We start from the raw sequence: 15,047 nt of genomic DNA, 5'->3' as shown, positions 1-15,047 counted from the left end.
TAATTGCAATAGATAAGGTGTTTGAAACATATCAATTCGATAACCGGGAGGTTGAGAGTTGGGTGAGAGTATGTCGATCTTTGTGTGCTTTTGGGAGTTATAGGTTAGAAGTTGACCGGGGACGGCAACTATGACCCGTAATCTACCGTTTTAGTCGTCCGGGAGGGGGCTAAAACCAGTTGGGAGATCACTCTAGATAATTAGGTTCGTCAAGATTAGTATTGTGTTATAATTGAAGTCCTTTTCTTAATCATCGATGCCTAGTCCCTAAATCGCCTTAATCATCTTATTTATCCACTTTGCTTATTTGATTTTTATTTGTCTTTGCACTTGTTAAGTATTTAGTTAGATAATCAAACCAATCACTCAATCGTTTAGTCTAAATAGTCGAGTAAAATGAATTAGGATAATCACTAGATTGAACTACTAATCCTTGTGGGATACGACCTTGCTTCCATATATTACAACTACCCGTATACTTGCGGCGTGGTGAAAATAATAGCGAACACTATGTCAAATTTATATGTATTTCTACTCTTTTTTTTTCTTATGCGTTAACTTTTTATAAAATTTCATATGAAAACTAATGGGTATTTTTATGATCTCAACAAAATTAATAATTTAATTGCTAAAAGTTGTTGAGATTAATATAATTTAAAATGTATTACTAATTTAATTAATTATATAAATAATTTACATAAAAAAATATTTTATATAATTATCATAAGAATAACATAAAATATATAAATTACAAAAAAATATGTACCCGTCGAATTTCGACGGGTAATACACTAGTAATAATTGAAATGATACCGTTTCGTTTAGTTTTTTATTTGCCAGTGCAAATGTCCGATCTCGAAAAAATGGGTTCAATCTATATTTTAAAATTAATGATATCAATTTATTGAGTATTATTCCATCAATACTAAATTGTAGTCAATTGTCAAGAAAATTAGTCTTTAACCACTAAAAACTTTTTATCGATTTATTCTAAACTAGCTCAATTTGTGGGAGACTGTTGGTGGCTGAATTTCAGAATTTGTAGCCACATGTGAGGTCGAATTTCTTCAAAGAAAAATATTTAGCAACGAATTTTGAAAGTTGTTGAAATAATAGTAATAAATAATTGCAAATTTTATACACTAATATAGAAATAATTAATAAATGAAGGATTCCATATTTCCATATAGGGATAGATAGACAGCATGTGACCACAGCTTCAATATCATATGAGCGCCGACATCACATGACACGTGTCTGATGTTAAATTTCAATCACTTCCAACGACGCCGTTGCATCGTCCTCTCACCCACTGCTATTTTCGCGCTTTTCATCAGATCCTATGGCTACTTTGTGTGCGTTGTTTTCTCAACATTTCCCTTCATATTCACTTCTTCACGGTTGCGAATTCCTTGCTTCTTGACTTGGGTTTTCTCTTTTACGTTAGCCCTCCCACTCCCTCCTCCCATGGAGGCGCTGCAGATCGCCCCCTCGAGAAATCTCGGCATAAGATTGCTTCAAAACTCTGGTGTTGATTGTTTTATCGGTGTTAGGCAGGTGGGATTTGCTTCTTTGTTATCGGGGAAGAGAAAAGATCGATCTTTTTGTGTTAGAGCGAAATCGTATAAGGAAGAGGGTGAGTTTTTGAGTAGGAGAAGCGGTAATGCCCAGAACAAGGAGACTGAGGAGGGAATTCTGCTGGGAGCTGAGAGAGATGGCACTGGCTCTGTTGTTGGGTATCACTTGATTCCTCATTCTGGTGAGAATTATGACCAAATCCATCTTCTTCTTTTTTATACACTTGTACGTCCTTGTTTTTGATGGTTTGGATGTTAGAATTTTGCGTACTTGTGTTTTTTTTATGTGTAATGTGTTGTTGTTCTGTATAAGAAGAAGAAGAAGAATATGTGTGCTCTTTGACTGTCTATGTGGATTTATCACTTTGATACATTGAAATGAATCTGCTTCTTATATTTGTAGATTACTATTGGAAAAGTTGGTGGATTTGGTCTTCTGTCTAATGTAGATGCAATCCCCCCCCCCCCCCCCCCCCCCGCTCTCTCTGCATTAGCGAGTTTAGTATTACTGGAGAACTGGACCCCTGTAGTTGTCTAAGATTAGAGGAAAAGTTGATGGCTTTCTCGAGTTTTCCATTAATGGACTACAATTAGGTGCATGCAGCCTTGAGAAGTTCCTGTTTAGTGAACTACGAGCTCGTTTCTGCGATATTATGGTTCCATTTTAATGAGTCAAATATATGATTTACAGTTTCATGTATCGCAGAAACAGGACAAAAGCTGCTTGCATAAGACTTATTTTTATGTATCATTGATTCTCTTCCGTTTTCAACTTTCCAGTGGTTAAAAGATTGAAATTCGCGTTGTAGTATTTGGGTCCTCGTTGTCAAGTCACCTTGATAAGGTATTGCCCCTGAGTAATTCCCAGAAATATAATCAAGAAGAACAATGGAACAACTTTTACTCTATTCTATCTTTAGACCTGCAGCCGAAGATGCTCTAGGAAAATCTTGAATGAGAAAAAAAATTGGGAAGTAAGAGCTGAAATTGAAAGTATAAATTTCTTTTTTCATTATAAAAATTGTGAGATCTAGTGATTTCTTTTTGTTGTTGTTGTTGGTTGAGCTGCATGGTTACTTTTTTTTTTTTTTTTTTTTTAAATAGTAAAATATGTTTTGTTGGGGTATATTAGATGAAACTTGTCCATGAAAATTACGGCAATCCAAGTTCTAAGGATAACTATGTCCAATTTCAGCAATAAGTGATCAAAGAGTCTTGGAAACTCAAGAAGCTGAAGCAGATAAGCTGTCTGAAGATATCAAAAGTAGTGATACAACTTCACCCTGCACAATCTTCAATGTGGTTTTTGTAACTTCTGAAGCAGCTCCATATTCGAAAACTGGAGGCTTGGGAGATGTTTGTGGCTCTTTACCAATAGCATTGGCTGCACGAGGTCACCGCGTAATGGTCGTCTCTCCTAGATATTTGGTTGGAGGTGTATCAGATAAAAAATTTGCCAATGCTGTTGATATTGAAAGGCCGACCAAGATCCATTGCTTTGGTGGTGTGCAGGAGGTTGGATTCTTCCATGAATACAGAGCTGGAGTTGATTGGGTAAAAAGTTTCAGCTATCTTCAATTTATTGAGTCATATGTAAAGATAGTCAGGCAGAAAATAACTGACCCTCGTCATCTCTCTCTCTCTTTCTCATGCACACGAGGATGAAAAGTCCCTTTTTTCTTTAATTGTGGGGATTAGAAAATTACCCATCGTTAGACAAAACTATCAGTCAATTCTTTAACTAGTTCAATTGTATAGTTTGTGCCATAATCAACATTAGTTTTTCATATTTTAGGTCTTTGTTGACCACCCCTCATACCACCGACCTGGAACTCCATATGGCGATAGTTATGGTGCTTTTGGTGATAATCAGGTAAATGGTTGATTTTATAGAAATAGACATATTCTTTGATTTCTATATGAAATATGATTTGCACTCAAAGTAATTGATAATCTTTGGATCTTATTAAGAATAGAGGTACAACTTTGCACTATAGCTCAAGGGGAGGCTCTCTTATATAAATTTCAACTGCCCGTGCCTACATATTTCATTCCACTATCATGTTTTGTACTATTCGATAACGATAATACACTTTCGATAATCTGCACCCTCTTTGGCGAACAGTTCCGGTTCACTTTACTTTGTCACGCGGCTTGTGAAGCTCCCTTAGTGCTGCCGTTGGGAGGGTATACTTATGGAGAAAAATGTCTATTTATTGCAAATGACTGGCATGCTGGCCTAGTTCCTGTGTACGTATACATCTTCTCTTTTCTGAAGGAATCCTGGTTCTTTTATTAAGGTCTTATTACTCTCACCTTAAACATTGCTAGTTAAGGTATATGTGTTTTTGCAATGATTTTTCTTGTACAATACGTCTCATTACATGTGATCCTTGCATGCATGACTAGCAAATTTTAGCTTGTCATTTGATATGTGGATGTAAGTTGCATTGTTGTAGCATCCGTATAAACTCGCAAGCCAATAGATCAATTTTCTTTTTTCCTCCTAGGTGATGATTTCATATATTCCTATTTTGTAGCTGAACTGAGATGCCTTAACATGTGAATTCATACTTGTAGCTACTACTTTCATGTTTATGGTAGAGCAGATTAACATGTAAGAAATATACTAAGAAAGGATTCTTTTTAACAGTACGACATGATGATTAGTAATGTTTTTCTTTAACCACAATTTACCTGTGAGTAGATGTAAATTGTGATTTTCATTTCTTCAATGTCTTTAGGCTCTTAGCCGCAAAATATCGTCCACATGGTGTATACAAGGATGCAAGGAGTATAATTGTGATACATAATCTAGCCCATCAGGTGAGTTCAGTTTCCTTTTCAGATTAGTTGGCTTGTGAAAGGAACGATTTAATATTAAATTCTCACAACTTTTATAGAGAGATACAGAGGGACTTGCGTATTTTACGTAGTAGTTCTTTTTTGCACATTACTCTTTTTTGTGTGCACGTGTGTGTGATGATGTACAAGGACAAAATGGGGCATGTGGTCTAGAACATTATACGTCATTGCAGAAGCCACATGCTTCAACATACTATAGACTTTGTCTTGTTGGAAGAACTGTAATGAGGTGTGAATGACTTTGATTATCTTAATGAAGTAGTGACGATGCACAATCTATTTTGTGTCCAGGGAGTGGAGCCAGCAGTCACGTATAGCAATCTGGGATTGCCTCCTGGGTGGTACAAGGCACTGGAATGGGTGTTTCCAACTTGGGCGAGGACACATGCTCTCGACCCTGGTGAAGCAGTCAATGTTCTGAAATCTGCTATTGTCACTGCTGACAGGATAGTGACAGTAAGCCAGGTAATATAATGGTACAAATCAAGTGATATCGATCATATTGGGATGGGTAAGGAGTAGTAGGCTATGCGTCAAGATAAAATGGTAACAATTTTCTTCGGATACCAGAGATCTTCGAGGTTTTCATTGTTTGTATCCGTGGCTATCTAAAATGACCCTAAACCAAGTCCTCAACTTTCACCGGCTTTCAGTTTTCTGGTAATTATCACATTTTCTTACTCCCTTTCATTTGCCTGTCTTTCCGTGTAGGGTTACTCATGGGAAATAACCACCCCTGAGGGTGGATATGGGTTACAGGAGCTTTTAAGCAGTCGGAAATCAGTTTTGACGGGTATGTTATGTCGACTGTCCAGTTAAAGAACATGTCAATTTGGCTACTTAGCCCAAATCAATATCTCTTTTATCATGTTTCTATCTGCCATCTCCTTGCCATCAATATTTTGATTTGCATAATAAGTATTCAATTAAAAATAAGTGAAACGATAATTACTTGTCTGCATCCGCGAATCAAGTTGGTTTTGCTTAAAAATAGCATGTGGCCGTGCAGGAATCACAAATGGAGTTGATTTGAATGAATGGAATCCATCTACCGATGTGCATCTTCCTTCTTTCTACTCGATTGACGACCTCTCTGGAAAGGTTGTGAAACTCCCAAAGCTTGTACTATTAGTTGGGCATATATGTATGCCTATGACAGCTAGCTTAACTATAAGCATACTATCGAGGGACTAAATTGCAAACTCGAGTTTGCTAGTACTGATCCTCTAAATCCTGCAGGCTGAGTGTAAGGTTGCGTTGCAAGCAGAACTTGGCCTTCCAGTTCGACCCGATTGTCCTCTGGTGAGAACATAGTTCACTGATGTTTTAATCAATACTAGGATTACTTCTGCTCCGAGTTATTCTCAAAGTTGATGTCTCCACAGATTGGGTTTATCGGAAGACTCGACTACCAGAAAGGTGTTGACATTCTTCTTCAAGCTGCCCCGGATCTTATGTATGATGATGTCCAACTTGTAAGACTGCTTCTGCCACGTTCAATTGATAAATGCCGCCTTTTCTGAAACTTCTAATGAGAAATATTTGCAAATCATCGTGGATGTTTAACATTGCTAATCACGAGTCTGCTGTATTTCAGGTAATGCTTGGATCTGGTGAGAAACAATACGAAGACTGGATGAGGCAACTCGAATCGACATATAAGGACAAGTATCGGGGTTGGGTTGGGTTCAACGTCCCAATCTCTCATAGGATTACAGCAGGGTAATTTGATGATTAGTCTAACTAATTGGCATATGTGAGTAATTATGTTAGCTGATAGCCTGATATGAGTAACTTTTGCAGCTGTGACATACTTGTGATGCCTTCGAGATTCGAGCCGTGTGGGCTGAACCAGTTATATGCAATGAGATACGGCACTATTCCCGTCGTCCACAGCACTGGGGGGCTTAGAGTGAGATCACCTACCTCTCCTCCATCCACAAGCTTTTCTTTCAGTTTATCAAATAAACTGTTTTGACACGTTGCGTACTGTTCATCAGGACACGGTTCAAACTTTCGACCCATATGCTAACGAAGGCGCGGGTGAAGGAACAGGGTACGTGTCACTAGATTAGGATTTAATATGGATCTAATATTATCAACATCTTCTGTCCAAAGCACCATGAGATAAACAAAGATCAAACTGAGTTAATCTCTGATGAGAGAATCTGATTCGTATGCATTTATTGAAGGGTCAATTGGTTTAAAATACACGAACTTTTGCCCCGTTTTGGTTTTGCACATGACTTATGATAATTGTTGGGGTGTGTAACAGGTGGGCATTTTCTCCTCTAACAAAGGACAGTTTACTGACTGTAAGTAAACTGTGATTTCTGACGATGATCATATATGATAGTATGTGGTAGTGTTTCTCATGAGTCGTTTCAACAGGCGCTACGAGTAGCAGTTGCGACGTGCAGAGAGCACAAAACGTCTTGGGAGGGATTAATGAGGCGCGGGATGGAGAGGAACAGTTCGTGGGACAAGGCAGCAATTCAGTACGAGCAAGTCTTCGAGTGGGCCTTCATCGATCCTCCTTACGCTGGCTGAGTTGAGTTGCAGAAAACCGCAGCTGGTATAACTTACACATTTTTGCAGCTGCTTAAAATTCTTTTGCTAGAGTCTTTGTCTGAGGAGGAGGATCACCATACCATACCATATAGCAAAATCTAGGAGCTCTTTTGCTTCTTCTTTTGAGTATTTCGTCTCGTGTTCATGCTCGTGCTTGGCGTCGTAGATTAGTCGATGCGTTCGGGTTTAGTTCTGGTTGAAGCTTAGTCTCTAGATTATTAACAAAAGAAGGTTGGTAATATGATGACTAGTGACAAAAGAAAACTAATGACAACCCTAAATTTTTATTTTTCTGGCTTCGAATTCATCAATTTGTTCTTCTTAGTTTGAAATTTTGTGATATGAATATAAAATAAAACTAGTATTTTGCCCGTGCGATGCACGGGTATTATATTTTTTTAGATATTATAATTTTTATTTTTTTCTTTAAAAAAATTATTATATTAGTATTAAATTATATATTATATAAAAATAATGTGATTGTGATGAGTTAATATTATTTTTTGAAGTGGTATAAATTTAGGAATATATCTTTGTAAGTGACATGAAATCACCAATCATATACTATATCAATAGTTTGAAGTGAAATTGTCTAAAAAAAGTTTAAAGTGAAATTAACTAAACGATGAGTTGCGATCATATTTATTAAGCTTCACTATTATGTACACATCATTTATTTTATACACTTATTTTAAAATTTAATAATAATTATGCAAACAATAATTTATTATTGAAATCCATAAAATTAAACATATTTTGTTGTTGATTTTATCATAGCCATTAAAAATAATGTATTTACTATTTTTTCAATGAACACATGATCTGCTTTTATATATAAATGTAGCTTTCTGATTAGACGGTTGCACTCGCGTTCAAACTCTAACCCGCGCTCAAATACAAACCCGCTTCCTGATTCAAACCTTGTAAATGACACTATTCAGTTATACAAATGACACTGTCTGTAATTGACTCTATTCAGTTATACAAATGACACCACATATAATTGACATTATAATATTGTAAATGACACTTCCTGTGATTGACATTATAAATTGTAAATGACACTATAATGTTTCAAAATGTTATAGTGTAATTTGTATAACTGAATAATGTCAATTATAGGCAATGACATTTGTATAACTGAATAGTGTCATTTACATAATTTGAATCAAAATGCAGGTTAAAGTCTGAGTGCGGGTGTAACCCGATTCTACAGTGCACCCAATAGCACCTAAGTTTTTGTGTTCTGTTTAATTGTTTACTTATTTTTATAAACGAAAAATTAGTGTTGCTGATTATTTTGTTTCAAAATCTAAACAATTTAACAATTATCATCTAATTTCATGAAGAAAATGCATACTACCTAAAAAAAAATACTCTATCTTAACTATTTTTTTTTTCATGTCATCGTTTTCAATTTTAGGGTGAAATTGATTTTTTATTTTTTTAAATCTTTTAACCTATATAAATAATTAAATATTTTTTAATTTTATTTATGTCTCAGTGAACATATTTTCAACTAACTTCCTATCCATATAATCATTTTACACAAAAACAATTTTTTATATATTTTGACGATAATTATTAAGTTTAGAATAAATTAAGAAACAATAGGGCCGAATGGCCCTATTCAACATACAACATCAAATTTTGTCCACCATTTGAAAAAACATAAATTTTGGCCATTTTTTGTATGTCATGACTATTCTACCATTCTCTATCTTTCCTCTCTCTTTCTCATCTCCCTCTCTCTCTCTCCAGCCGGCTCCTCTCGCTCTCTCATCTCTCTCCAGCAGCTGCGCGGCAGCGGCGCCGAGCTTGGAGAATTCGTCGGAGCTCTCGCGGCGGTGGTGGAGGAGATCCTCCCTCTCTCTCTCTCCAGCGGCTGCCGCTCTCTCCTCTCTCTTTCTCATCTCCCCCTCTCTCTCTCCAGCGCGCCGCCTGGGCAGAATTCGTCGGAGGATGAGGCGGCGGCGGTAGATCTGGTCTGATGAGGCGGCGGCGGTGGATCTGATCTGATCGTTGCGCCGCCTCCTCCATCGGCAGATCTGATCTCCGCCTCATTCGATTTCAGCCATGGCAGATCTGATCTGATCTATGTGCTGCACGTATGGCACTTATGGCACTATTAGTGCCATAAGTGCACACTTCCCCTAGGGTTTAGATATTCCATTTAGGGTTTAGATTATCCATTTGGGGTTTAGATGTTTCATTTAGGGTTTAGATTATCCATTTAGGGTTTAGATGTTCTATTTAGGGTTTAAATGATGTTATTGTTGTTGTTTATGTATTTGTGCTGCACGTATGACACTTATGACACTATTAGTGCCATAAGTGCCCAAATGACCATTTTACGTAGTTTTATTTTGAATTTCCGTTGGCACTTATGACACTATTAGTGCCATAAGTGCCAAAATGACTATTTTACTTGGTTTTGAATTTCCGTTGGCACTTATGGCACTATTAGTGCCATAAGTGCCAACGGAAATCCAAAATAAAATCTAAGTAAAATCTTGGCACTTATGGCACTAATAGTGCCATAAGTGCCTAACCCACTCACGTTTATGTACCATAAACGTTTACTAATAGTGCCATAAGTGCACTAATAGTAAAATCTTGGCACTTATGGCACTTATGTATGAATTATATGTGGCAACGTGCCATATATAAATAATGAGAATAAGATATTATATTAATATCTTAATAATAAGGTTTAAATAAATATTACTTGTTGGATAAGTTTGGTCAATTAGGGTTTCTGATAGCCACCACGTTGATAGAACGTGTATAAATATATCCACATCAGAAACTGGTCCTCTCACCACCGATAAAAAGAAAACACAGAATTATATTCTCTATCGCCTCACGTACGGTTCTGTGCTAAGGAAACGGTCAGGGGAGAGAAACCAATTTCTTCATCATCAATTGCTATGGCTTATCAAGGTTAGTATTCCTACATCATATGAATGTGAAAATCATGAAGTTCTAGATCCGTGCCTAATTAAGTTTACATGTGGTATCAGAGCATGGTTTAAGAAATTCATGATTTTCCATTATTTACGAACTGTAAATATGAATTGAAGTTTCCGCCGCCATATACTGGTAATTTAAGAAACTCGTGATTTTTTTTTCATTCGTTTGATGAGCCGTATATACTGAAGCGTTAATTATATATGTGAATCAAAAGTTTATGTACTACTCCATTTACTTCCGCCGCCCTACCACTCACGTTTTTGTTGATGGGTTAAAGATGTACTACTCAAAGTTTTTCTTTGAATTGAAAAGTATTTTTTATTTATACACTTTTGTCGTAATGATGAGTAATAATGATGACTTTTCTAAATTAATTGGTTAAGGCCATGGATTGATATATACCTACTGCTATGTACACGTGAATGACAATATATTTAAATTGATATGTTGTATTTGTTGAGTAATGATCAGTAATGATGATTTTAAAAGTTATATAATTGATATGTATTTGAATCATGTCCTATTTTGCTTCTGCCACATATTTGAATCGAGATTGATGCATAATATTAATCTCTATCAAGACTAATACAATAAGAATATTATGCTTCGTAATTACTCTCATGTGAATAGTCCACTATAAAGATTGGTTTTATGTTTTAAGTTTATTGTGGTGTTTGTTAATACTCCCTCCGTCCGCCAAAAGTATGGCACTTTGGCTGGGCACGGAGATTAATAAAATTGGTGATGATGTTGATGTAGTGGAGAAATGGTCCCACCACTTTTTGAGATGTGTGGTTGAGATTGAATTTGGGGTGAGGTTTTTGTAAATAAAGAGTGTTTGTAAGGATAAAATATAAAGGTGGATGGTGGGACCATGGCTTAAAAAGGAAAGTGGAATACTTTTTGCGGACGCCAAATATAGTAATTGTGCCATACTTTTGGCGGACGGAGGGAGTACTATATATCAAGGAAATTTATAGTATTAAGATTTACTTTAATATGATCTGTTAATCACCAAAGTGGTCTGATCAGTAAATTTAGTAAATCTATATAATTTAATTACCTATACTTATGTGATGCTTGTTTTAAGAAAATTTTATATGGGTAATTAAATTTCATAATTATAAGGCATTAATAATCACCCAAAGGTGGATTGTCCCTTCTTATCAATTATGAATATAAACGTGATAATTGAATGTTATATTAAACTATTTAGTATATCCAAAGATAACTAGATGGTTTTTAAAGTGATGTGTTCATTTATCAATTACGATTAATTCATAAGCATCATGATGAATTTATGATTGTATTTTGTTGTATCGCCCAAAGGAGAACATCAATATACTTTTATTGTTTATCGATCCTGAATCTGTTTTAAGATATTCAAAGCATTAATGCAAATGAGTTATATTATCCTTGCAGTGCCTACCCCTGTTGCTCTTCATTCACACGCTTCGTCTGTTCCACTTTTTAATGGACTCAACTTCTCTAATTGGTCTGAACAAATTCGATCTCACCTTGGTGTATTGGATCTTGATTCAGCACTTGAAGTTGAAGAGCCTGCTATCACTGATACTAGCAGTGCTGCTGAAAAGTCCGCCCATAATGCTTGGGTAAAGTCGAACAAACTGAGCCTTATGTTTATGCGAATGAGTGTAGCAGACAACATCAAGTCTACTATTCCTAAAACTGAAAGTGCTAAGGAATTCATGAATTCTGTGAAAGAACGTTCACAGACTGATGACAAGTCTGTTGCTGGGACCTTAATGGCTACACTGACCACCATGAAATTTGATGGTTCTCGTAGCATGCATGAACATCTCATTGAAATGACAAACATTGCAGCAAGACTTAAGTCATTGGGGATGAACGTGGATGAGAACTTCCTTGTGCAGTTTGTTATAAACTCGCTTCCCCCTGAATACAGCCCATTTCAAATGAATTATAACACTCTGAAAGATAAATGGAGTGTGAATGAACTTCATGGAATGTTGGTTCAGGAGGAAACAAGGCTTAAGAATCAAGGATCTCATTCTGTTCATTTTACAATGAATCAAGGAGCTAGTAAGAAAGCCTTCAAGAAGAATGGAAAGGGCAAGCATGGACATAAAGCAAATGAGTCAAGTGCCCAAATCCAGAAAAATGAACTTGACAATCTGAAGTGCCGGTTTTGTAGGATGCCTGGACACTTTCAAAAGGATTGTCTGAAACGTAAAACATGGTTCGAAAAGAAAGGTATTCTTTTTGTATGTCTCGAATCTAATTTAATTGAAGTTCCTTATAATACTTGGTGGATTGATTCTGGAGGTACCACTCATGTTTCTAATACGATGCAGGGATTCATTACGACCCGAATCATAAAGGCAAATGAAAGTTTCGTTTATATGGGGAATCGAGTCAAAGCTCCAGTTGAAGCTATAGGAACCTATCGTTTGATTTTAGATACCGGAAATCACTTAGATTTGTTTGATACTCTTTATGTTCCTTCCATTTCTCATAATTTAGTTTTAGTATCGAAACTTGGTGAAGTTGGTTTTTCCTCTCTGTTTGAGAATGGATGTTATTATTTATCAAAACAAAATCTTCTTATTGGTTCTGGTATTTTAAATGATCGGTTATATAGATTAAAATTGGATGATGTTTTTGCTGAGTCTCTCTTAACCGGGCATCATAATGTTGGAACTAAACGTGGTTCAATTAATGAAAATTCTGCTGACTTGTGGCATAAACGTTTGGGGCATATCTTCAAAGAACGATTGCAAAGATTGGTAAAGAATGAAATCCTTCCCAATTTGGATTTTACTGATCTTGGCATTTGTGTGGATTGCATTAAAGGAAAGCAAACAAAACACACGAAGAAAGGAGCCACAAGAAGTACACAGCTTCTTGAAATTATCCATACCGATATATGTGGGCCTTTTGATGTTAATTCTTTCGGAAAGGAAAAATACTTCATCACCTTTATTGATGACTTCTCACGTTATGGTTATGACTATTTGCTGCATGAAAAATCTCAAGCAGTAGATGCCTTGGAGATCTACTTGAATGAAGTAGAAAGGCAATTAGACAGAAAAGTGAAAATTGTTAGATCCGATAGAGGTGGTGAGTATTATGGAAGATATGATGAAAATGGGCAACACCCAGGTCCATTTGCTAAAATCCTCGAGAAACGTGGTATTTGTGCGCAATACACAATGCCAGGTACACCACAACAAAATGGTGTATCAGAAAGGCGAAATAGAACACTAATGAATATGGTTAGGAGTATGCTAAGTAATTGTTCTTTACCCATTTATTTGTGGATGTATGCCTTGAAAACTGCCGCGTATTTATTAAATAGGGTTCCTAGCAAAGCAGTTCCTAAGACTCCTTTTGAACTGTGGACAGGCAGGAAACCTAGTTTAAGGCACCTGCATGTTTGGGGTTGCCCGGCAGAAATAAGGATTTATAATCCGCAAGAAAAGAAACTGGATGCAAGAACCATAAGTGGTTACTTTCTTGGCTATCCAGAAAAATCAAAGGGGTTTAGATTTTACTGTCCTAATCATTGTATGCGAATTGTTGAGACTGGAAATGCAAGGTTCATTGAGAATGGCGAGATCAGTGGGAGTTCAATTCCACGACAAGTGGATATTAAAGAAGTTAGGATACAAGTTCCTTTAACTTGTGCTTCTAACAGTGTTCCTCCTACTATTGTGCAAAATGATAATGAGGAACACAATTATGAACCCATGATTCAACATGAACCTGTTGTAGAAGAACCACAAGAAATAGTGTTAAGAAAGTCTGAAAGAGCAGGACGACCAGCTATTTCGGATGACTATATGGTTTATCTACATGAAGCAGAAACTGAAGTAAGTGTTAATAAGGATGATCCAGTCTCATTTTCACAAGCCATGAGTTGTAATAATTCTGATGAATGGCTAGATGCCTTGAAAGATGAGATGAAATCTATGGAAAAGAATGATGTCAAAGATCTTGTAGTGATGCCAGAAGGGTGGGAGAGCATTGGTTGTAAGTGGGTCTTTAAGACTAAACTTGATGCTCATGGCAACATTGAACGCTACAGGGCTAGACTTGTTGCCAAAGGTTTTACTCAGATAAGTGGTGTCGATTACAATGAGACATTTTCACCGGTCTCACGAAAGGATTCGTTCAGAATTATTATGGCCTTAGTAGCTCATTATGACTTTGAACTACATCAAATGGATGTGAAAATTGCCTTTCTTAATGGAGATTTAGAAGAGGATGTTTACATGGATCAGCCAGAAGGTTTTGTGGTTAAGGGAAAGGAACACATGAAGTGGAAACTAAAGAAATCAATATATGGTCTTAAACAAGCTTCCCGACAATGGTACTTGAAGTTTAATGATACCGTTGTATCTTTTGGATTTAAAGAGAACATCGTTGATCGATGTATATATGTGAAGGTCAGTGGGAGTAAGATCATATTTTTGATTTTGTATGTTGATGATATCTTGCTTGCAACTAATGATCTTGGTCTTCTTCATGAGACTAAGGAGTTTCTCTCCAGTAAGTTCGAAATGAAAGATATGGGTGAGGCAAGCTATGTGATAGGAATAGAAATATTTCGAAATAGATCACAAGGAGTGTTAGGCTTGTCTCAGAAAGCATATATCAATAGAATATTGGAGAGATTCAAAATGGAAAAGTGCTCAGCATCGCCTGTTCCAATTCAGAAAGGAGACAAATTTAGTCTTGCTCAATGTCCTAAAAATGATTTGGAACGGAAACAGATGGAAGCAATTCCTTATGCATCTGTTGTTGGGAGTATTATGTATGCTCAGACTTGTACTCGACCGGATATTAGCTTTGCAGCTGGAATGTTAGGAAGATACCAGAGTAATCCAGGAATGGATCACTGGAAAGCTGCAAAGAAAGTCCTGAGGTATTTGCAAGGGACGAAGAATCATATGCTCACTTATCGAAAATCTGATCACCTCGATGTGATTGGATACTCAGATTAGGATTTTGCTGGATGTGTTGATACAAGAAAATCAACGTTTGGGTATTTGTTCCTATTAGTTGGAGGAGCAATTT

General features: G+C 36.4%; 1 protein-coding gene across 1 annotated transcript; it reads left to right on the top strand.

Annotated features, from left to right (window-relative positions):
• The first annotated feature begins 1,166 nt into the window (after positions 1-1,166).
• On the top strand, positions 1,167-7,306 carry LOC131003272 (soluble starch synthase 1, chloroplastic/amyloplastic-like). Its single transcript, XM_057929781.1, has 15 exons — positions 1,167-1,759; positions 2,773-3,131; positions 3,373-3,450; positions 3,703-3,827; positions 4,322-4,403; positions 4,734-4,907; positions 5,154-5,235; positions 5,452-5,543; positions 5,682-5,744; positions 5,828-5,917; positions 6,040-6,164; positions 6,246-6,354; positions 6,443-6,498; positions 6,718-6,757; positions 6,834-7,306. Exons 1-15 carry the CDS (start codon positions 1,261-1,263, stop codon positions 6,990-6,992), a joined length of 2,133 nt encoding a protein of 710 aa, XP_057785764.1. The 5' UTR covers positions 1,167-1,260; the 3' UTR covers positions 6,993-7,306.
• Positions 7,307-15,047: the final 7,741 nt, after the last annotated feature.

The sequence above is a fragment of the Salvia miltiorrhiza genome, unplaced genomic scaffold (assembly GCF_028751815.1).
Source record: "Salvia miltiorrhiza cultivar Shanhuang (shh) unplaced genomic scaffold, IMPLAD_Smil_shh original_scaffold_183, whole genome shotgun sequence".
NCBI classification, from domain to species: Eukaryota; Viridiplantae; Streptophyta; class Magnoliopsida; order Lamiales; family Lamiaceae; genus Salvia; species Salvia miltiorrhiza.
The sequence above is the reverse complement of the archived record's forward strand: the minus strand, read 5'-3'. Positions and strand labels throughout refer to the sequence as shown.

Coding starts and splice junctions, on each gene's coding strand:
- LOC131003272 (XM_057929781.1), top strand. CDS start 1,261: ATGTTAAATTTCAATCACTTCCAACGACGCCGTTGCATCGTCCTCTCA. Junction 3,132..3,372: donor ACAGAGCTGGAGTTGATTGG/GTAAAAAGTTTC, acceptor TTCATATTTTAG/GTCTTTGTTGACCACCCCTC. Junction 5,544..5,681: donor TTGACGACCTCTCTGGAAAG/GTTGTGAAACTC, acceptor TAAATCCTGCAG/GCTGAGTGTAAGGTTGCGTT.